This window comes from Macrobrachium rosenbergii, chromosome 2 (genome assembly GCF_040412425.1).
Source record: "Macrobrachium rosenbergii isolate ZJJX-2024 chromosome 2, ASM4041242v1, whole genome shotgun sequence".
Classification (NCBI taxonomy): domain Eukaryota; kingdom Metazoa; phylum Arthropoda; class Malacostraca; order Decapoda; family Palaemonidae; genus Macrobrachium; species Macrobrachium rosenbergii.
The window spans coordinates 27,247,613-27,265,847 of NC_089742.1; the positions used below are offsets into that span (position 1 = coordinate 27,247,613).

Sequence of the window (18,235 nt, forward strand, 5' to 3'; positions counted from 1 at the left end):
TCTCCCTCCTTAGTGGGGAGACATTAAAATCCAACTAGCTGGATTATACAGTTTCCACACTGAAGAGGGAACATGACTTCCAAGACTGGATGTGCCTTTGAATAGATTTGTTCTCCAATTTGTGGTTTTTCAAGTTCCAAAGGTCGATACTGATTTATCATCATTTATCTAGTTGCTGTTTTTTTCCTATAATAAAAGTCATTTATACTCAAACTATGCTTATGATTGTACTCTCAATATTGCACAGTGAACAAAACACAGGTGTAGTAGTTGTTATTATTACCTGTGCTGTGGATGATGCAGGTGTGGTGGATGAAGTGGTGGCTGTGGCAGTGGTAGTGGAGCACAATGATTGTGATGATGATGAAGAAGTGGTGGTGGTGGTGATGGAGGAAGCTGCTGCGGATTGCGCAGCTAAGGTGGAGGTGGAGGTAGTGGTGGAGGAGGTTTGTGGTGGTCCCATATGAGGTACCATCTGGTCCTTCACAGATTTTTCCATTGCACCTAAGGGATCCATCTTGTTGACGGATTCGCTAAGCTGTGAGAGCGGCCCTCCTCCGCTCGTGAAATCTGAGCTGAGGTCAAACTGGGAGGTAGATCGTGACATACCCGGTCCGTTCCCATTGTTGCCCATACCCATCATGTTCATCATTGACCCATTGTTGATGCCTGCAATGACAAATAAATACAAATTGTATTTATTACATGAATTTTGAATATAAAATTTAGGCCAAAGACCATGCGCTGGGACCTACTAAGGTCATTCAGCAATGGATATTTTTGTTAGGAGAAGGTGGAAAGTAAGATGGAATTGAAAGAATATGAATGGAGGATGGAATTGAAAGAATATGAATGGAGGTACGGTAAGAGGAATGAAAGGAGTTGCAATTAGGGGTCAAAGGAATGGTGCTAAGAACCTGAGTATATAATGCCTACAGGGCACTGCAGGAGGTACACTGACAGCACTAATCTCCAAAGGAGAACTGTATTTATATAAATAATCAACTTATAATATTATTATAAATTTTTCAGTTGCCTAATAATCATTAGGCAACTGATTGCATTTGAATATTTTGACACACATAAAGATGACCCCAAAAGTAAAGATTCTCTGATCCCAACTCACTGTTCATGTCTGGAGGAACGTATGGGCTCATGGACTGTCCCATATCGATGTTGCTCATCGTTGGCAAAGTCATACTTCCGGGAGACATGGCTTTGTTCCATCTCTTCATGCATGCATCCGTCTCCTCATCTTTGACGCCGGGGGTACCAGGCATCCCAGATGAACTGGTTACCCTCCAAGATGCTGATGAATCCATGGTGACTTCTTCAACGGGAGAACTGGCTAAGGTGGTTATTATGCCCCAAATGTACTGGTCGACCTCTAACCCTTCCAGGTACGCCGTTTTGCTAAGAAAAGAGAAATTTATTTAGTAAAATGACCTTTTATCATTGCTTATTTCTCATGAACAGCACTGAATCGACCCTTTTTGGATTTAAAATTCTGTAAAAATCAAATGGCACTAATTTTTCAAACATCTGGGGCCTTGGGAGGATGAAAAATTTAAAATTCGTAATGTAGCAGAATATCGAAAACAACTTGCAATGACCTCAACACTGGAAGGTTTTTCAGTAAACTGTATATACTTACTTGCACACTGGACATCGCCATGCCCCTCTTTCACAATTCATTTGAAGATAAGATTCCAGATCGAAGCATTGTATATGTTTACAGTCATGCCCTCTGGCTGGCAATGTTATCCGTTTGAAAGTGATGGGACATTTTAGGGATATTTTGATGGCAGTCTGTTCTACGCCATCACCTTCCGAACTATTTATTGCACCATTCGTAGCAGCAACCGAGTTAAAGTTACGCTTGATTTTGGTAACACAGTGTTCAGCAGGTAACATTCTCTTACGTAGCAGACCTTGTAGCACCGACCTGACACTTGGTCTATGTACCAACTGCAGTACGAAGAGATGAGACTGAAATGAAAGTTAAAAGTACTTAGTGAACCTTGCCAATTTAGTATTAATGTAAATTATGGACCTCTTGGTCATTAATACTTAGAATTAATTCATTTAATTCTGAGATATCATTCTGGTGTAGCACCAATTGCCTAGGCTACATAAATTCACCATGTGTAACTGTAATGATTGTATCAGTTCACTGACTATACTGTATAAAAACTGAAGAACTACAGATCTCAAAGTACTAACACAGCAGCAGGCAGTAACAGTGATTTGGATGGTGTTTCTTCCTGGTTGACAGACTCCCTTAATGTACAAGGGTTTGTGCGAAGTCTTCTGTTCCCCTCGGTCAATATTTAGAGGGGTTGCATTGACAGAAACCTGAACACTTGCTGGCCAGTTGGTGTTCATTTGTCTGTCCTCGTGATGGAAACACTTCAATTGTAGCTCTAAGTCTGATCTGTAAGAGAGAATGATTGGTATTTTTAATGTCGATTCTTTTACACTAGTACAGTACCTGAAAAATTATTGACGTGCATCTCAAACTATTAGATGAAAATACCCAACAGTATTCAAAAACCCAAAGTAACTGAATACCATGTAGTCTCTCCCTAAGTATGGAAACATTAACAAGAAATATATACCTGAACATTAACGTTTGATATACAGTGGGTTTGAGGTGGAAGACATGATTGGAAACAGCTAAATTATGCTCCAATCTGAAGGGCTGAAGAACTATCCCATCACGGACAGGGAACGTCAGCCGCAGTTCGTCATCTTCTGCAGGATCAAAAGGGCAGAGATATCAAGATGAGGCACCAGTTCAAAGAAAGTGGTTTCAATGGTGTATAAGACACAGAGGCCTCCACGATATAATTACCATTAATCATGTAGTATATCATTTCGCACTCTATGCCGACAAAAGGGCAAAATTCAATAAAGACACTTACTGTGAGCTATTTGTGGTTTCAACTCGGATAAGTCAGGTTTGACGTCTGCTTGATTAGCATATGGTGGACTCATATAAGGGGTTAGGGGAGGAGTTGGGTTTCCAGGAATGGGGGAGTGCTGGTAACTGCTGCCGACATTGCCAACGTTGGCTACGTTTGCCGACGAGCCACTCATGCTCCTGCTGGTATATAAATAGTTTTGTTATAAGAAAATTACACGACATTGTTTACACAGACATCTAGGGAGTCTAAATGTCATCCCTAAAACCTACAAAATTAACAGTGAGTGTCCCACCTTTTCATTAAAAATGAAACCCGTAAGTTCTTAAAAACCTACAGAAATGTAAAGTGTCTTGGCATGATCAACATTAAAAATAATCCAATGAAATGAAAAATAGTTTTAATGTTATAACCTAAGCACAGTCCTTACTGCTGAGTCATCTAAACTTGTCACAATTTACTGCTGACTGGTGTGTCATCGGCTAGACTGTACAAGTCACTTACATATCTGGTGTAAAATATGTGCACTACAGTATGTACTGGTTATGTATCAATTAGCACAACAAATCATTACTACGAACTAACTTGTTTCACATAGAGTATTGTACTGTATTATATAAAATATCAATCCCAACCGAGAGATTTAGTGGGGATTCAAGGAAAGTTTGTCAGTACTGGGGATTTAGTCTTTCTATTAACTGAGGTGTCAGTGGATGACTCAATAGTGTTGTTAGGTTAACCATGAAATTAAAATTTGCCTCGTCTGGTGAACGGACTGTTTCCACATCCTTACCTGGCCATGTTGTTCATCCCAGCTGCTGCTGCATTCATAGCACCCATCCCCGTGTTCATGCTGGCCATTCCAGAGTTCATGTTGCTCCCCGTGTTGCTGTTCATCTGGCTGGTCATGGTCATAGCACTCGTCATCGAACTGTTCATGCCACTGTTCATTGTGTTCATTCCGGCACTGTTCATTGTGTTCATTGCTGCACTATTCATAGAGGTCATACCAGTGTTCATACTGTTCATACCACTGTTCATGGGGGTGTTCATCGCACTACTTGCGCCCGGCGTCATGCCGGTGGAACTCATGGTGGTCATGGTCATGCCTCCCATCTGAGGTCCCATGGCGTTCATCCCGCCCGCCATGCTGGCCCCCATGCTGTTCATGCCGTTCATATTGTTCATCCCATTCATACTGCTCATCCCATTCATGGGACCCATGGGGCCCATCTCGTTGTACTGGTTACTAAAATTATTGTACTGTTGGTTGTAAAACTGGCCCTGGTTGAAAGGAGGTCCACCCGGTCCACAGCCACCGGGACGCATGGCAGGCCTCATCCCCTGACCTGGGGGGAACTGGGAGGGTAGGGGCTGCTGCACTGGGTATCCAGTGCCAGCTCTGATGCCCATGCCCATGCCCTGTTTGGAGGAAAGGTAAATTGGTAAGTGGACATTTTGAAGTATTTCTGTAACTGCAGGAGGATGTCAAATCGCATGTAAAGACCGACTACAAGAAGTCTGACTAGATGTCATTGCAGTACGTATAATATAAATACACTGAATCCTACCCCTTTTAATCCATTATTTAATCTTTAAATATACTATATCCTATCCCTTCTATTCCATTATTTAATCTTGTGTACTATAGTCACTAAGCATTTAGCACCAACAAATTGAAAAAAGCAAAACTTTCCTAATTCTTTTCCCCATCCCCATTCTAGTAACCCTTCATTCAAGGCCCCCATCACCTATTCTTGCAAGAGGCTGAGGATGAGGGGGAGGGTGGGGGAAGGGGATTCTCTATTTTGCAGCGATTGAAATTAGTATTGAGCGGATGTGGGGGAGAAAGTGAAGGATGAGAAAGGAGGGAGAACTCCTCAGGGACCACGAGAAGAGTTCGCTTAATTTCACACGAATCACGTTTTTACAATACTATTAATTTTTTGTAAATACTTTTAAAATAAATTCCTTAACATAATAAATAATAATAGTACACTGCTTCCTAAAGCCAACCACGATTTTACATGGAAAGTCACAGGTATGCATTTTAAATTATGAAGAGCTTTTTAGATTTTTATGACTTCTAAAGGTTGACTAAGTTTCAGTACATTTTTGTGAAAAAAAAGTGGATTACCAATCACACCTGTGTTTTTGCAGTACTGCCATTATGAATCTACCTTTCAAAGCATCTACCTGAACTGGAATGAACATATACCAAGAATTCTACCCACCAAAAACCACAAAATGTTTTAGGGGATTCACCGTCTTACCTGTGGGTTCATCTGCCCCATTTGGCCCATGGGCGGCTGAGTGAACTGGCCTTGCGCTGCCCTCTTCTGGGCCATGAACATGGCAGGGTTAGGGTAGGGCCCAGTTCGACCTCCACCCGGCCCACTGCCGGGACCCATACCTCTCTGGTACATCATGCCCATACTTGGCTGTGGGTGGAAAATTAGACATTTTTATTTGGAATCAGATGATTAATGGTTTAGTGATGAATGAAAATTTTTTATTTGAGAATTTTTCATTTGAGTTTTTAAAAGATTTCATGGCGTCTACATCACACAGCACAAACAAGAATTTTAAGTTGTTTTTATTTGAGCATTTAAGAGGTTTTCCAATGTCTAAATAGAGAGCACAGATGAGAAGTTCAATTTTTTGGAAAGCACAGCAGAAAATTCTGAAGAGTAAAAGTTATAGCAAAACTCTGACATTTTTATAAGATATCCAAAGATGTGCCAGCACCACACGAATGGAGTAACAATAACTTCGACTGAAGTTACGTGATAATTCGTCTGCAAAAAGAGCGAATTCGAGTGAATTCGCCGAGGAAAAATTCACAAACTTCACTAAACCTTCGCTGCCAGACTTGACCCTTACCTGCATACTCATACACTTATTCATCCCAGGACCCATGTTCTGCATACTGTTCATGGGCATGTTGTTCATCATCGTCCCGCCCATGTTGTTGATCATGTTGTTCATCATGTTGTTCATGCCGTTCATGGGGTTGGTCATGTTGGGCGTGGACGGTCTCTGCATGGTGAACCCGGGCCCGGGACCAGAGAACCCACTCCCCATGCCGCCCATCTGGGGGGAGAGAGAGATAAAATAAATTTTATTAATGTTTGACATACAGCTGATAAAAATAGTACATAAAAGGTGCTTAAATAGTATGTATATGTTCTTAAATAGTATGTACAGGTCCTTAAATAGTACATAAAGGTCCTTAAAAGTTAAAATATGTGCAGGTCCCTAAAACAACTGATTAAAATAGTAATAATGGTCCTTAAAACAAATAAAATAGTATACACGTCTTTAAAACAGTTGATTAAAATAGTATATACAAGTCCTTAATAGTACTGGACAATTCTGAGGGGTCTGGCCTTCTAAGCAGCAGTCTGTTCCTTTTACTGTACCTCCTTTCATAGTCTCCTTCTTCCATTTACTTTCCTCAACCTTTCCTACCAACTGTTTCACAGTTTTCCTCCTGCTAGCAACCCTTTTCAAACCTCTCTACTCCCAATTTCCCTTTCAGCTCTGAAAGACCTCATAGGTCCCAGAAAAACATCACATCCCAGAAATAGAGAGGAAAGTCTACCTTGGCTAATAATAAATAAAAAAAACCCTTCAAATACATTCAACCCAATAACAAATAAATCAATAAAAATAGATAAATAATTGAAAAATCCCTTCAAATGCATTCCACCCACCAGAATTAATATAAAGAAAAACATCACATCCCAGAAAGAGAGAGAGAAATCCACCTCATGTAATAATAAATAAATAAGAAATCCCCTCAAACGCATTCCACCCAACAGAATTAATATAAAGAAAAACATCACATCCCAGAAATAGAGAGAAATCCACCTCATGTAATAATAAAATAAATAAGAAATCCCTTCAAATATATGACATGTAAAATCCTCAAAAGAAAAAAAATCATATATCTCAAACGTCCACTCATAAAAATCTCTCCCGTGAGAGGGCGATTACAAATAACAGAAACCCCCTCCCCCTTTCCCATTTCCCCTTCTCCCTCCCCCTCCCCCTGCCGAGGTCTTGTAGTCCTAAAGTGCTTCGGAATTTTGTGTTTCCTAAATGCTATAAACGATTTCCTTTTACGAGAGCTGGAAGAATGAACTGCTGACATATGAATAAACACACATATGTAATATATATACATATATACAATATATATATATATATATATATATATATATATATATATATATATATATATATATATATACCAAAACTGCAAGGAATTACTTAAAACATTAAAAGAAATATCTTCTACATTTTGCATTTCCTTGAGAGTACAGAAATATTAATGATTTTGAATGTAATTAACAAAAATTTAATAAAAATCCACCATTCGTACGTAGCAAAATTTGCATGCGTAAACTGCAATATGGAACCACTCTTTTATAAAAAAAAAATTACAATACTCCAAAAAAAATGATTCAAAAATTTATTTTGAAAATACAAAAAAATTGTGGCCAGTCTAAATGCAACAATTCCAATTAAACGAAAAAAAGGAGGGAAAAAAGATGGAAAAAAAGGAAAGAAAAAAAACCCTCATTGAACAGACTTTCCCCTTTTTCTGCCCTGCCTTCACGCCACGGACCAATCACAGAGCTATATTTAGAAGGTTGTGTGACGTCACGGCAGGCGAGCCACGCCATTGGTGGAGAGGAAAGAGGGCTCCTCCTCCTCCCCCCCGTCCCCTTATACCTGCACGTATATACTATTCGACCTCGGCCGCTCAATAGAGTGGAGAGAGAGAGAGAAGGCTCCTTCTCTCTCTCTCTCTCTCTCTCTCTCTCTCTCTCTCTCTCTCTCTCTCTCTCTATTTCCCACGTAAATAGAGGCACGAAATTCGAATAACTTACCGAATGCAAATATATATATATATACATATATATATATATATATATATAAATATATATATATATATATATATAAAATATAAAAAATTAAGTTCTTTCAACTGGAAAGTATAAAATAGTATAAAGTATAAAATAGTATAAAGATAAAATAGTAATAAATATAAAATTGTGTAAAGTATAAAACAGTATAAAGTATAAAATAGTACTGAGCATAAAACTTTATAAAGTATGAAATAGTAATACAAAATATAAAACAGTATTAAGTATAAATTTGTTTCGTATAAAATTGTATTAGGTATAAAATAGTATAGATTATAAAATAGTATAAAATGTAAAATAAACTATAAAGTGTAAAACATAAAGTATTAAATATTAAATATAATAGTAATAAGTATAAAACTGTATTAAGTATAAAGTACTATAAAGCATAAAAGAGTATTGTGTTACAATATTATAGTATAAAATAGTATTTTATATGAAACAGTATAAAACTGCATAGGAACAAATACTGTATGCTTTGAAAGACTTTACTTTAAAAACATTAAAATGATTTAATTTTTCAATATTAAAAAATCATTTAAGATAAAACATTAAAAACAATTTTATCAATAAGACAAGTTACTTTAAAAATGCCTAAAAAAAAAGACGATTCCCACAGACTTTAGTATACAAACAACGCAAGACACGTGTTTAATGAATGAGAGAGAGAGAGAGAGAGAGAGAGAGAGAGAGAGAGAGGCAGTCTGCGGTTCTTTTTCCTCCTGATTCACTAACTCTGGGACTTGTCGGTGGATGGGGGGAATGGGGGGAAGGGGAATGAGGGAGAGGGAAGAGAGGGGAGTTTGGTAGAAGCGTTCTAGAACAGTTTATTGACAGATTTATATATATATATATATATATATATATATATATATATATATATATATATATATATATATGTAGATATATATATATATATATATATATATATATATATATATATATATATATATATATATATATATATATATATATGCACATACATTTGTGGATGTTTGTATGTTTGTTTGTACATATGTATGTATACATGACCATGAAGAGCAAGTTGTATTTTTCAAATTTCATGTATATATAATATACATCTGGATGATAAATAAATTATTAGACTTCAAAATTCAACATAATAAAAAAAAAGTTTGTAACAAAACTAACCAAAGATAAAATGAAAAAAATGATCAGATACAACAAATACAAAAAAGGAAAAACTCCCAAAAATATTAAAAGAAAAAAAACAACGCAAGAAGGTGAGAGAAAAAAATTAATTTTGAAACGAATCTTGCTGAGCGGGTATTCTCTCTCTCTCTCTCTCTCTCTCTCTCTCTCTCTCTCTCTCTCTCTCTTTCCCCTCCCGTTTACCCTCGTTCTTTTCATTTCATCTTCCACTTACTGGTTTGTGTCCTTTCACTTAACATCGTCTGTGGCCACCAAGATAGTTGTAGTAGTAGTGGAAGGAATGATGATGGTGGTGGTAGTGGTAATAGTAGTAGTAGTAGTAGTAGTGATGATGATGATGATGATGATTATGATAATGATGATGATGATGATGAGCGAATCACCAAGAGTATCCTAGGGCAAGAAATTGGTTCAATAAGCCTCGGGTCTTATTTCAGCCCCTCGCGGAAGAGACAGAGGGAGGGAGGGAGGGAGGGAGAGGTAAGAGGGGAAAAGAGAGAGAGAGAGAGAGAGAGAGAGAGAGCCAAGCCGAAACAAAGCAAGCCATTCTCCCCTTTAGCACCTCCGGCAATACGGCCAATAATCGAATGAAGGGGGAAGGGGGAAGGGGGAGGGGGAAGGGGAGGAGTTGGTTGGTGTGTCTCAATACCATCTTCAAACTTGCCTCTTTCCAGAAACTAACATGCAACATTTGGGCCTGGGGGGAGGGGTAGGAAGGGGAGGGAGGGGGAAGGAAGGCAGGTCAAGGGGAAGGAGGAGGAGGAGGAGGAGGAGGGAGGGGAGGAGAAGGAGGAGGAGGAGGAGAGGAGGAGGAGGGGAGGGAGGAGGGGGAGGAGGGGGAGTTTGGAAATTGGGAATGGTGTTAGCCTGCCGAGCGATTCTCGCCCTTCGGAGGCCTTCTCGGGGAGAGAGAGAGAGAGAGAGAGAGAGAGAGAGAGAGAGAGAGAGAGAGAGAGAGAAGTTGCATAGCGCCCCTTTGGCGGCGTCCCCAGGATGATATCTTATTCATGAGGAAGCGGCTCTAACCTGCCTGGATTAACGGTGAGAGAGAGAGAGAGAGAGAGAGAGAGAGAGAGAGAGAGAGAGAGAGAGAGAGAGAGAGAGGACCTAGCAGTCTGTCTTAGCAACTGTTAGTTAGAAGCTTCCTATTACCGCTTGCTTTTTTATATTGAAAATTTTTTTTTTTTTTTATGCAGAGGCCGACGGCATGGGGTGACACTGTACGCTTAACTAGACCAGGCCCGAAAAGAAGATGGAAAAAGGATGGGAGATGGGATGTATTTTAATTAAATATTGGGGATCATTGTTCTGTCTTTAAACGGGAGGAAGGTTTCTTGTCATGGGAGGGAAATAATAATAATAATAATAATAATAATAATAATAATAATAATAATAATAATAATATTATTAATATTATTATTATTATTATTATTATTATTATTATTATTAGCAGCTCTTTCCACGAGGAATTATATAACCAACATTTGAAATAATTACAAAATGACTAAATATAAAAACATAAATAAAAGTAACAATCTAAAACATTACTAAATTCTATATCAATAAATTAAAATATAATATATAAATAAATATATATATATATATATATATATATATATATATATATATATATATATATATATAATATACTTCTTAGTAAAGGAACATCTTTAAAGCAACATAAAGTCAGAAAATAGCTTTTAAATTCCTACGAAGGATATTGCGATCCGAAAAGCTGACAGTAGGATTACTACTACTATAGGGTGTCCCCGAGGATTGCCAAGCTGAGTTGCTCGTCTTTTGTGCATTTATGCAAGCATGGTTTTTCAAAAGCAAAAGGGTTTGCTTGCATGTTTTAAAAAGAATCATCCAACTGCAATTTTTTTTTTCTCTCTCCCTCTCCTTCCCCTCCAATTTCTCTCTTTCTCTCTCTCTCTCTTTCCTTCACCTCCAATTTCTCTCTCTCTCTCTCTCCTTCATCTCGTCTCTGTCTTTCTCTCCTTCGCCTCCAATTTCTCTCTCTCTCTCTCTCTCCTTCCCCTCCAATTTCTCTCTCTCTCTCCTTCACCACCAATTTCTCTCTCTCTCTCTCTCTCTCCTTCCTCCAATTTCTCTCTCCTTCACCACCAATCTCCTCTCATCTCGTCTCTGTCTTTCTCTCCCCTTCTCTCCAATTTCTCTCTCTCTCTCCCCTTCCTCCAATTTCTCTCTCTCTCTCTCTCACTCTCCTTCACAATTTCTCTCTCTCTCTCTCTCTCTCTTTCTCTCTCTCTCTCTCTGCTTCTTAAGTTCGTGTATACCTTCCGTCCTTTACTGCCAGTCCGAGCACGCAAGGAAAGAGCGCGCACGCGCGCAGGGGAAGGCACCACACTGATTGTTTAAGATGACGGGGGAGGGGGGGAGGGTTGAGTGTAATAATATGAAAGATCTTATTTCTCGTGATTTGTGTCAAAGAAATTTTATATCCGATTTTCATAATATTTTTTATGCAATTTAAAAGGATTTGAAAGATAAAATTGTTTTAGCATTTAAATTAATTATTTTTATACTTTATATCTTCTGTATGTTAACAAAAAGGATTTTATAGATGAATTTGTTTAATCTTCTAAATTGTTTGTTTTTTGAAAAAATTTTAATAGGATGTTTAAACAATCATAAAATATCTTTGCTTATTTCAGTTTCCTTTTAAACAATCACAAAACATATCAATACTTGTTTCAACCTCATTTTAAACCATCCTAGAATGTATCTTTACTAGTTTTAAATTACTTTTAAACAATCTTGAGGCAAAAATATATTTACAATCATAAAACTTATCTTTACTAGTTTCAACTACCTTTTAAACAATCCTGAAACATATCTTTATACTAGTTTTAACTTACTTTTAAACAATCAAAAGGCAAAAATATATTTAAACAAAACAACAAGCACTTAAACGAACGCAATTAAGTCTCGTTAAAACCCCAAAAGCTGAACTAAAATTGAAGGGAATTGAAGATAGAATTTAGGCCAAAGGCCGAGCGCTGGGACCTATGAGGTCATTCGGCGCTGAAACGGAAATTGAGAGCAAAGGAGGTCTGAAAGGTGTAACAGGAGGAAAACCTCAAAGCAGTTGCACTATGAATCAGTTGTTAGGAGAGGCTGGAAAGTAAGATGGAAGAGAGAGAATATGAAAGGAGGTACAGTAAAAGGAACGAAAGGTAGGCATTATTTAAACGGTTCTTTGCAGCGCCCCTTCCTTACGCCCCTAGCTGCTGCAATCCCTTTCATTCCTTTTACTGTACCTCCTTTCATATTCTCTTTCTTCCATCTTACTTTCCTCAACCCTCTCCTACCAATTGTTTCACAGTTTTCCTCCTGTTACACCTTTCAAACCTTTTCTACTCTCAATTTCGCTTTCAGTGCTGAATGACCTCAAAGGTCCCAGCTTAGCTTGGCCTTGGACCCCAAAAATCCTGTATTCCATTCCATTCAACATGGAGAACTATTATAAAATATTTAATCAAAATTTCATTTTCAAGAGGAGACTGAGATCGTGGGATTGTATTGTGTTTTATTTAGCTCTTTTAATGACTAATTAATCTTTAAGTTCTTCATAAACTGTCTAGTTGTTCTTTTGATTTGTTTATTTGTTTCTATCCGTCTCAAAATCACTGATTCCTTCTAGACGATTTCTTAAAGAATAAAGTATATTGGCTATACATATCCTACATAACTGTCTTTCAGACAGCTGGGACAGGTCAATAAACATTGTGTGTGTGAGAGTGAGAGAGAGAGAGAGAGAGAGAGAGAGAGAGAGAGAGAGAGAGAGAGAGAGAGAGAGAGATTCAAACGTTATTTTCTTTCTAGACGCCTATGTCATATGTCATGTCAATAAACATTTTCTGAGAGAGAGAGAGAGAGAGAGAGAGAGAGAGAGCCGGAGTCTTACCTCAGCCATCCTTTGGGAAGTGGAGGGGAATTTCCTTTCCCCGTCTTCTCTTTTTCCCAAAAACTCCAGCTCAGCCAAGGGAAGGGGGGAGAGGAAGGGGGAGGGAAGGGGAGATGGAGAGGGAGAGGGAGAGGGAGAGGGAGAGGGAGAGGGAGAGGGGGAGGAGAGGGGGAGGGGAAGGGGGAGGGAGTGGAACTTCAAACTCTGAGAACACGCTGAATTACTTAAATCCCTAGATTTTTTATCCCGCACGTTTTAACCAGTTCCAAGCCCACCAAGTTGGGTATTATTTTGTTTAAAAAGGCCAGTTTTTTTAAGGGGTGATATTTTGTTAAATTATTTTAGGGTATCTTGTTAAAAAGGCCGCATTTTTTAAAGGGGTGGTATTTTGTTAAATTATTTTAGGGTATTTTGTTAAAAAGGCCAGTTTTTTTAAAAGGGTATGATTTTGTTAAAAAATGTTTAAGTTGTGTTTTGTTAAAAAGGCCAATTTTTTTAAAGGGTAATGTAATTTTTGAATTTTAGAAGGGTATTATATTGTTAAAAAGGAAATTTTTTTAGGGTATTTTGTTAAAAAGGCCATTTCTCAAAGGTATTGTGTTAAAAAGGACAATTTTGATGGGCATTAATTTGTTGAAAAAAATAAAAGGCCAATTTTGTATGGTATTTCATCAAAAATGCCAATTCTGATTACAGTATTTGGCTAATAAGGGCTTAATTTTTTAAGGATATTATTTCGCAGAAAAAATGCCAATTTTTTTTTTTTCAGGGGTTTATTTTCGATACCAGCACGGTACAAGTCTGATTGATTGACTGATTGATTTACGGTTACTAAAACTGGCGTCGCAGTCTCAACTAAATAAGAACCCGGTGGCAAATTCCTGAGATGTATGCTTGTATCGCACCAGCCCAGGTTTCTTTGCCATGACCCTAGGTTAGGTTAAGTTGGGTTAGGTTAGGTTAGGTTAAATTTGGCTCTTCCTGGAATTTGGGTGTGGGAAACATAATGAGATCATTTTCAAGAAAATTCTATGGTTAGTTTTTAAGATAAGGCGTCGTACTTTTTTCAGGGAAAGGTGCCGGTACTCGGTTACATCTCGGGGAAATGCAACCCGGTATAATCTGAAGAATAAAAAAAAATAATAAAATAAATCTGAAGAATAAAAAAAAATAATAAAATAAATCTGAAGAATAAAAAAAAATAATAAAATAAAGAAAATTACACAAATAAATGAGTAATGAACTCATCATCCAATTCATTTCAGTTCTGGGAATCGACAAGTCAACATTAAAAAAAAAAAAACAGAAAAATTGAAGATAAAAAAAATCTCGGAAAAATCAATCCATTTTGCAGATAAAAAAAAAATAAAAAAAAATCCTGGGAAAAATCAATCCACTTTGCATCTAAGAAAAAAAGAAAAAAGAAAATTATCGGAAAAATCAATCCATTTTGCATCGAAGATAAAATAAAAAAGAAAATTCTTGGAAAAATCAATCCATTTTGCATTGAAGATAAAAAAAATAAAAAAATTCTTAGAAAAGTTAATCCATTTTGCATCGAAGAAAAAAAAATAAAAAAAAAGAGTAATTCTCGAAAAAATCAATCGATTTTGCATCGAAGATAAAACAAAAAAAGGACGACGAAAGCTCTGTGCTTGCAATGACGCACCAAAAGCATCACCCCCTCTCCCCCCCCAAAAAGCAAGACGATGACAGCTCGGTGCTTGCATTGACACCAACAGCATCACATACACACACACACCCCTACCCCTTTCCCTCCCCCTTCCCTCTTCTCCAACCCCCTCCCCTTCCCCCTTCTCCAACCCTCTCCCCTTCTCCCCCCCAAAAGGTGGGTGCTACTCTCTGATTCCATCCGATTCGACAGATGTCAATCGCCCCAGATGGACAGTGGAATGGAAGATTGAAGTCGATCAACTGCCTTCGACGAGAGTCTAAAGCCTTTTATTTATCTATTTCATTTTATTTTATTTTATTTTATTTACTTGGGCCTTTTGTTGTTGGCGAGTGCTGGTTGTTGAACTCACAATTTAAAACGGTGTAATAATAATAATAATAATAATAATAATAATAATAATAATAATAATAATAATAATAATAATTTTTTTATTAAGAAATTCACTTCCTACTTGGAATTCAAGATGGTTTTCAGAAATCATTCTCTTTAGCTTCATAATAATAATAATAATAATAATAATAATAATAATAATAACAATAATAATAATAATAATAATAATAATAATAATAATAATCACTATTTTACTTAATGACAACATTCCGTAACATATATTCTCTCTCTCTCTCTCTCTTTCTCTCTCTCTCTCTCTCTCTCTCACTCTCTCTCTTTCATGGACCCTTTAAAATAAAATGCTAACCTGAGCAATTAATTATGTGCAGAAAATAGAAGTCTCCAATTAAAGCAAGAGACACGGGGGGGATGGGGAGGGAGGGGAGAGAGAAAAGGAGGGAAGAGGGGAGAAAAGGAGGGAGGGGGAGGGGGAGGGGAAAGAGAGGAGAGGGGAGGAGAAGGGAAGGGAGGAGGGGAGAAAGAGAGAGAGAGAGAGAGAGAGAGAGAGAGAGAGAGAGAGAGAGAGAGAGAGAGAGAGAGAGAGGAGAGAGAGAGAGAGGGGGGAGGGAGGGGGAGAGGAGAGAGCCACCACCACCAATATCCAGAAGTTTCCCCACCAAATATATTTCCCCCTCCCATTTTCCAGCCAAATCTCTCCCCCGCCACCAAAAGCTATTACATAAAGATGCCAGATACACGGTTTTTCGTTTTCAGAAACTCTGAAGACTAAGGGGGTGTGATGTGTGTATGTGTATGTGTATGTATATATACAAATATATACATACATCAAATACGCACACACATACATACAACACTTCATCTGAAATACGTACATATACGCATATTGTATATGTATATATATACTGTATATATATGTGTGTGTGCATTTCTCTTACACCTAATATCTAAAATAAAAAAAACTACTTCAAAGACTTCGGAATGGAATCACCTTTTTTTACTTTTTTAATCCTCAATTTCCATAATGGAAGACAAGAGAGAGAGAGAGAGAGAGAGAGAGAGAGAGAGAGAGAGAGAGAGAGAGAGACTCCATTACACTAATCAAGGATAGTGGCTTCTGATGTATTGTGTGCCTGCCCCCCTTTTATCTCTCTCTCTCTCTCTCTCTCTCTCTCTCTCTCTCTCTCTCTCTCATATCTTAAACCGCGCAGAAGGCACACACTACAACAACCTGGCGTCTCCATGTTGCCGAAAAATTAATTTGCAAAATGCTTGCAGTGGGGACAGGAACTTGGGAAGGATATACACGCGCAGTGTAAACACTGAAGGGTCAAAGGACCTATGTTAATTCAGCTCTCTCTCTCTCTCTCTCTCTCTCTCTCTCTCTCTCTCTCTCTCTCTCTCTCTCTCTCTCTCTCTGTTCGCAGGAAAATATTTTGCTCTATACCCACACACAAAATAATCTCAGTTGTATTGTTCTCTCTCTCTCTCTCTCTCTCTCTCTCTCTCTCTCTCTCTCTCTCTCTCTCTGGAATTGAGAACTTTTAAAGCAAGATTCATAATTGAAAACAACAAAAAAATTGTTTTGAACGCCTCAAATCCAAATTTAAATCGCCTATTTGCAATAACAATATATATATATATAAATGCAATCATGAATTATTTAGGTCAGTGCCAAAACATCGCCCAACTTCAAAAAGGGTGCCTATTTGGCCCCCTCCCCCTCCCTTTACGCATGAGTAGAAACCAACCAAAATCTAAAAATAATATATATATATATAAAAATTATAATATAAAAATAATTATAATAATAAGGTTGAACGAGGTCTTCTTGCAATAAAGCAAGATAGAGAGAAAGGGAATCTCTAGAATGGACAAACTTCACGGTGACCAACTTTCAAAGATGCAAAATCTGCTAAAAAAAAAATAAAAACTTGTTGTACCGTGGCATAAATCCCGCATTTTTCTCTCCAGAGAGAGAGAGAGAGAGAGAGAGAGAGAGAGAGAGAGAGAGAGAGAGAGAGGGGGGCGGTCACTGAAGAAGGCACAAAATGAAAATTCGACTTTACCCAATACAGAAGTTGATGACACGATTAATTTACGCCAGTGTATCTTGAACAATGAAGACTTTCCTCAGAGAGAGAGAGAGAGAGAGAGAGAGAGAGAGAGAGAGAGAGAGAGAGAGAGGAAAAACCGCATCTTGACACGCAATCTGGATCAGATCCAAACGGTTGAGAATCCAAGTCCACTCCGTCATATTAAACCCTCTTCCGTCCTTTCTCTCTCTCTCTCTCTCTCTTCCTTTACCAAAGGGGGGAGAGGAAGGGAAAGAGGAGGGTAGAGGATGGGTAGGAGATGGGGAGAGAGGGATATCTGAAGAGGGGAAACCAAAGAGGAAAGTGTCTCGTCACTTTTTTTTCTTTTATCTTTTTCCTCGCGACTTCGGTATGGGGGGGTGGGGGGTAAACCTTTTTCCAAATCTGTCTGCATCCATCTACTTTTATTGTTTTGTGCTCTACTTCTGTCGTCTGTCCTTCCTGACTTCTTAAGAAGGTAATTCTGCCTTCTTGGTAGGGAAAAGGTGAAGGATTTGTCTAATTTAATAGTCAAATTACACCAAACACATTACTTTGTAATATCCTGATACAGTCGAGGAAAGACAAAGGGAATTTCAGATGTTCACCAAGAGTTTTTATATTTATTCATTTATTAATTTATGTGTTTATCCCGTTTTCGTTGTCTGAAAAGAAACCTGTTGTGCCGGCTTAGTCAGTCCGTCCGCTCTTTTTCTTTCCGCCCTCTGATCTTCAAAACTACTTAGGCTACAGGGCTGCAAATTGGTATGTTGATCACCCACCCTCCAATCATCAAACATACCAAATTGCAGCCCTCTAGCCTCAGTTGTTTTTATTTCATGTAAGGTTAAAGTTATCCATAATCATGCGTTTGGCAACGATATAGGCCAGGCCACCACCAGGCCGTGGTTAAAGTTTCATGGGTCACGGCTCATACAGCTTTATACCGAGACCACCGAAAGGTAGATCTGTTTTCGGTGGCCTTGACAGACATAAAGCTACATTAAATTTCTAAATATCAGTTGAGCATTCGAATATCCGAGTCTAGTTGGTTTCCCCCTGTCCCCAATTCCTCTCTCTCTCTCTCTCTCTCTCTCTCTCTCTCTCTCTCTCTCTCTCTCTCACTCACCTGTGAATCCTATTCCACTTTGGCG

At 38.1% G+C, this 18,235-nt stretch overlaps 1 protein-coding gene across 4 annotated transcripts in view; it reads right to left on the reverse strand.

Annotated features, from left to right (window-relative positions):
- The window catches only part of LOC136844368 (zinc finger MIZ domain-containing protein 2-like), a 77,950-nt gene that overhangs the window by 3,609 nt on the left and 56,106 nt on the right, over window positions 1-18,235 (reverse strand). For 2 of the 4 annotated variants that reach the window (XM_067113462.1, XM_067113460.1), the window contains exons 5-13: window positions 5,808-6,017; window positions 5,198-5,365; window positions 3,718-4,346; window positions 2,925-3,103; window positions 2,619-2,754; window positions 2,224-2,434; window positions 1,655-1,989; window positions 1,127-1,413; window positions 284-669 (exon numbers count right to left, since the gene is read on the reverse strand). In XM_067113462.1, coding sequence (XP_066969563.1) covers window positions 284-669; window positions 1,127-1,413; window positions 1,655-1,989; window positions 2,224-2,434; window positions 2,619-2,754; window positions 2,925-3,103; window positions 3,718-4,346; window positions 5,198-5,365; window positions 5,808-6,017 — 2,541 coding nt within the window. Of the gene's footprint in view, window positions 1-283; window positions 670-1,126; window positions 1,414-1,654; window positions 1,990-2,223; window positions 2,435-2,618; window positions 2,755-2,924; window positions 3,107-3,717; window positions 4,347-5,197; window positions 5,366-5,807; window positions 6,018-18,235 lie in introns of all 4 variants that reach the window. The other 2 variants (XM_067113458.1, XM_067113468.1) reach the window with 1 other exon arrangement.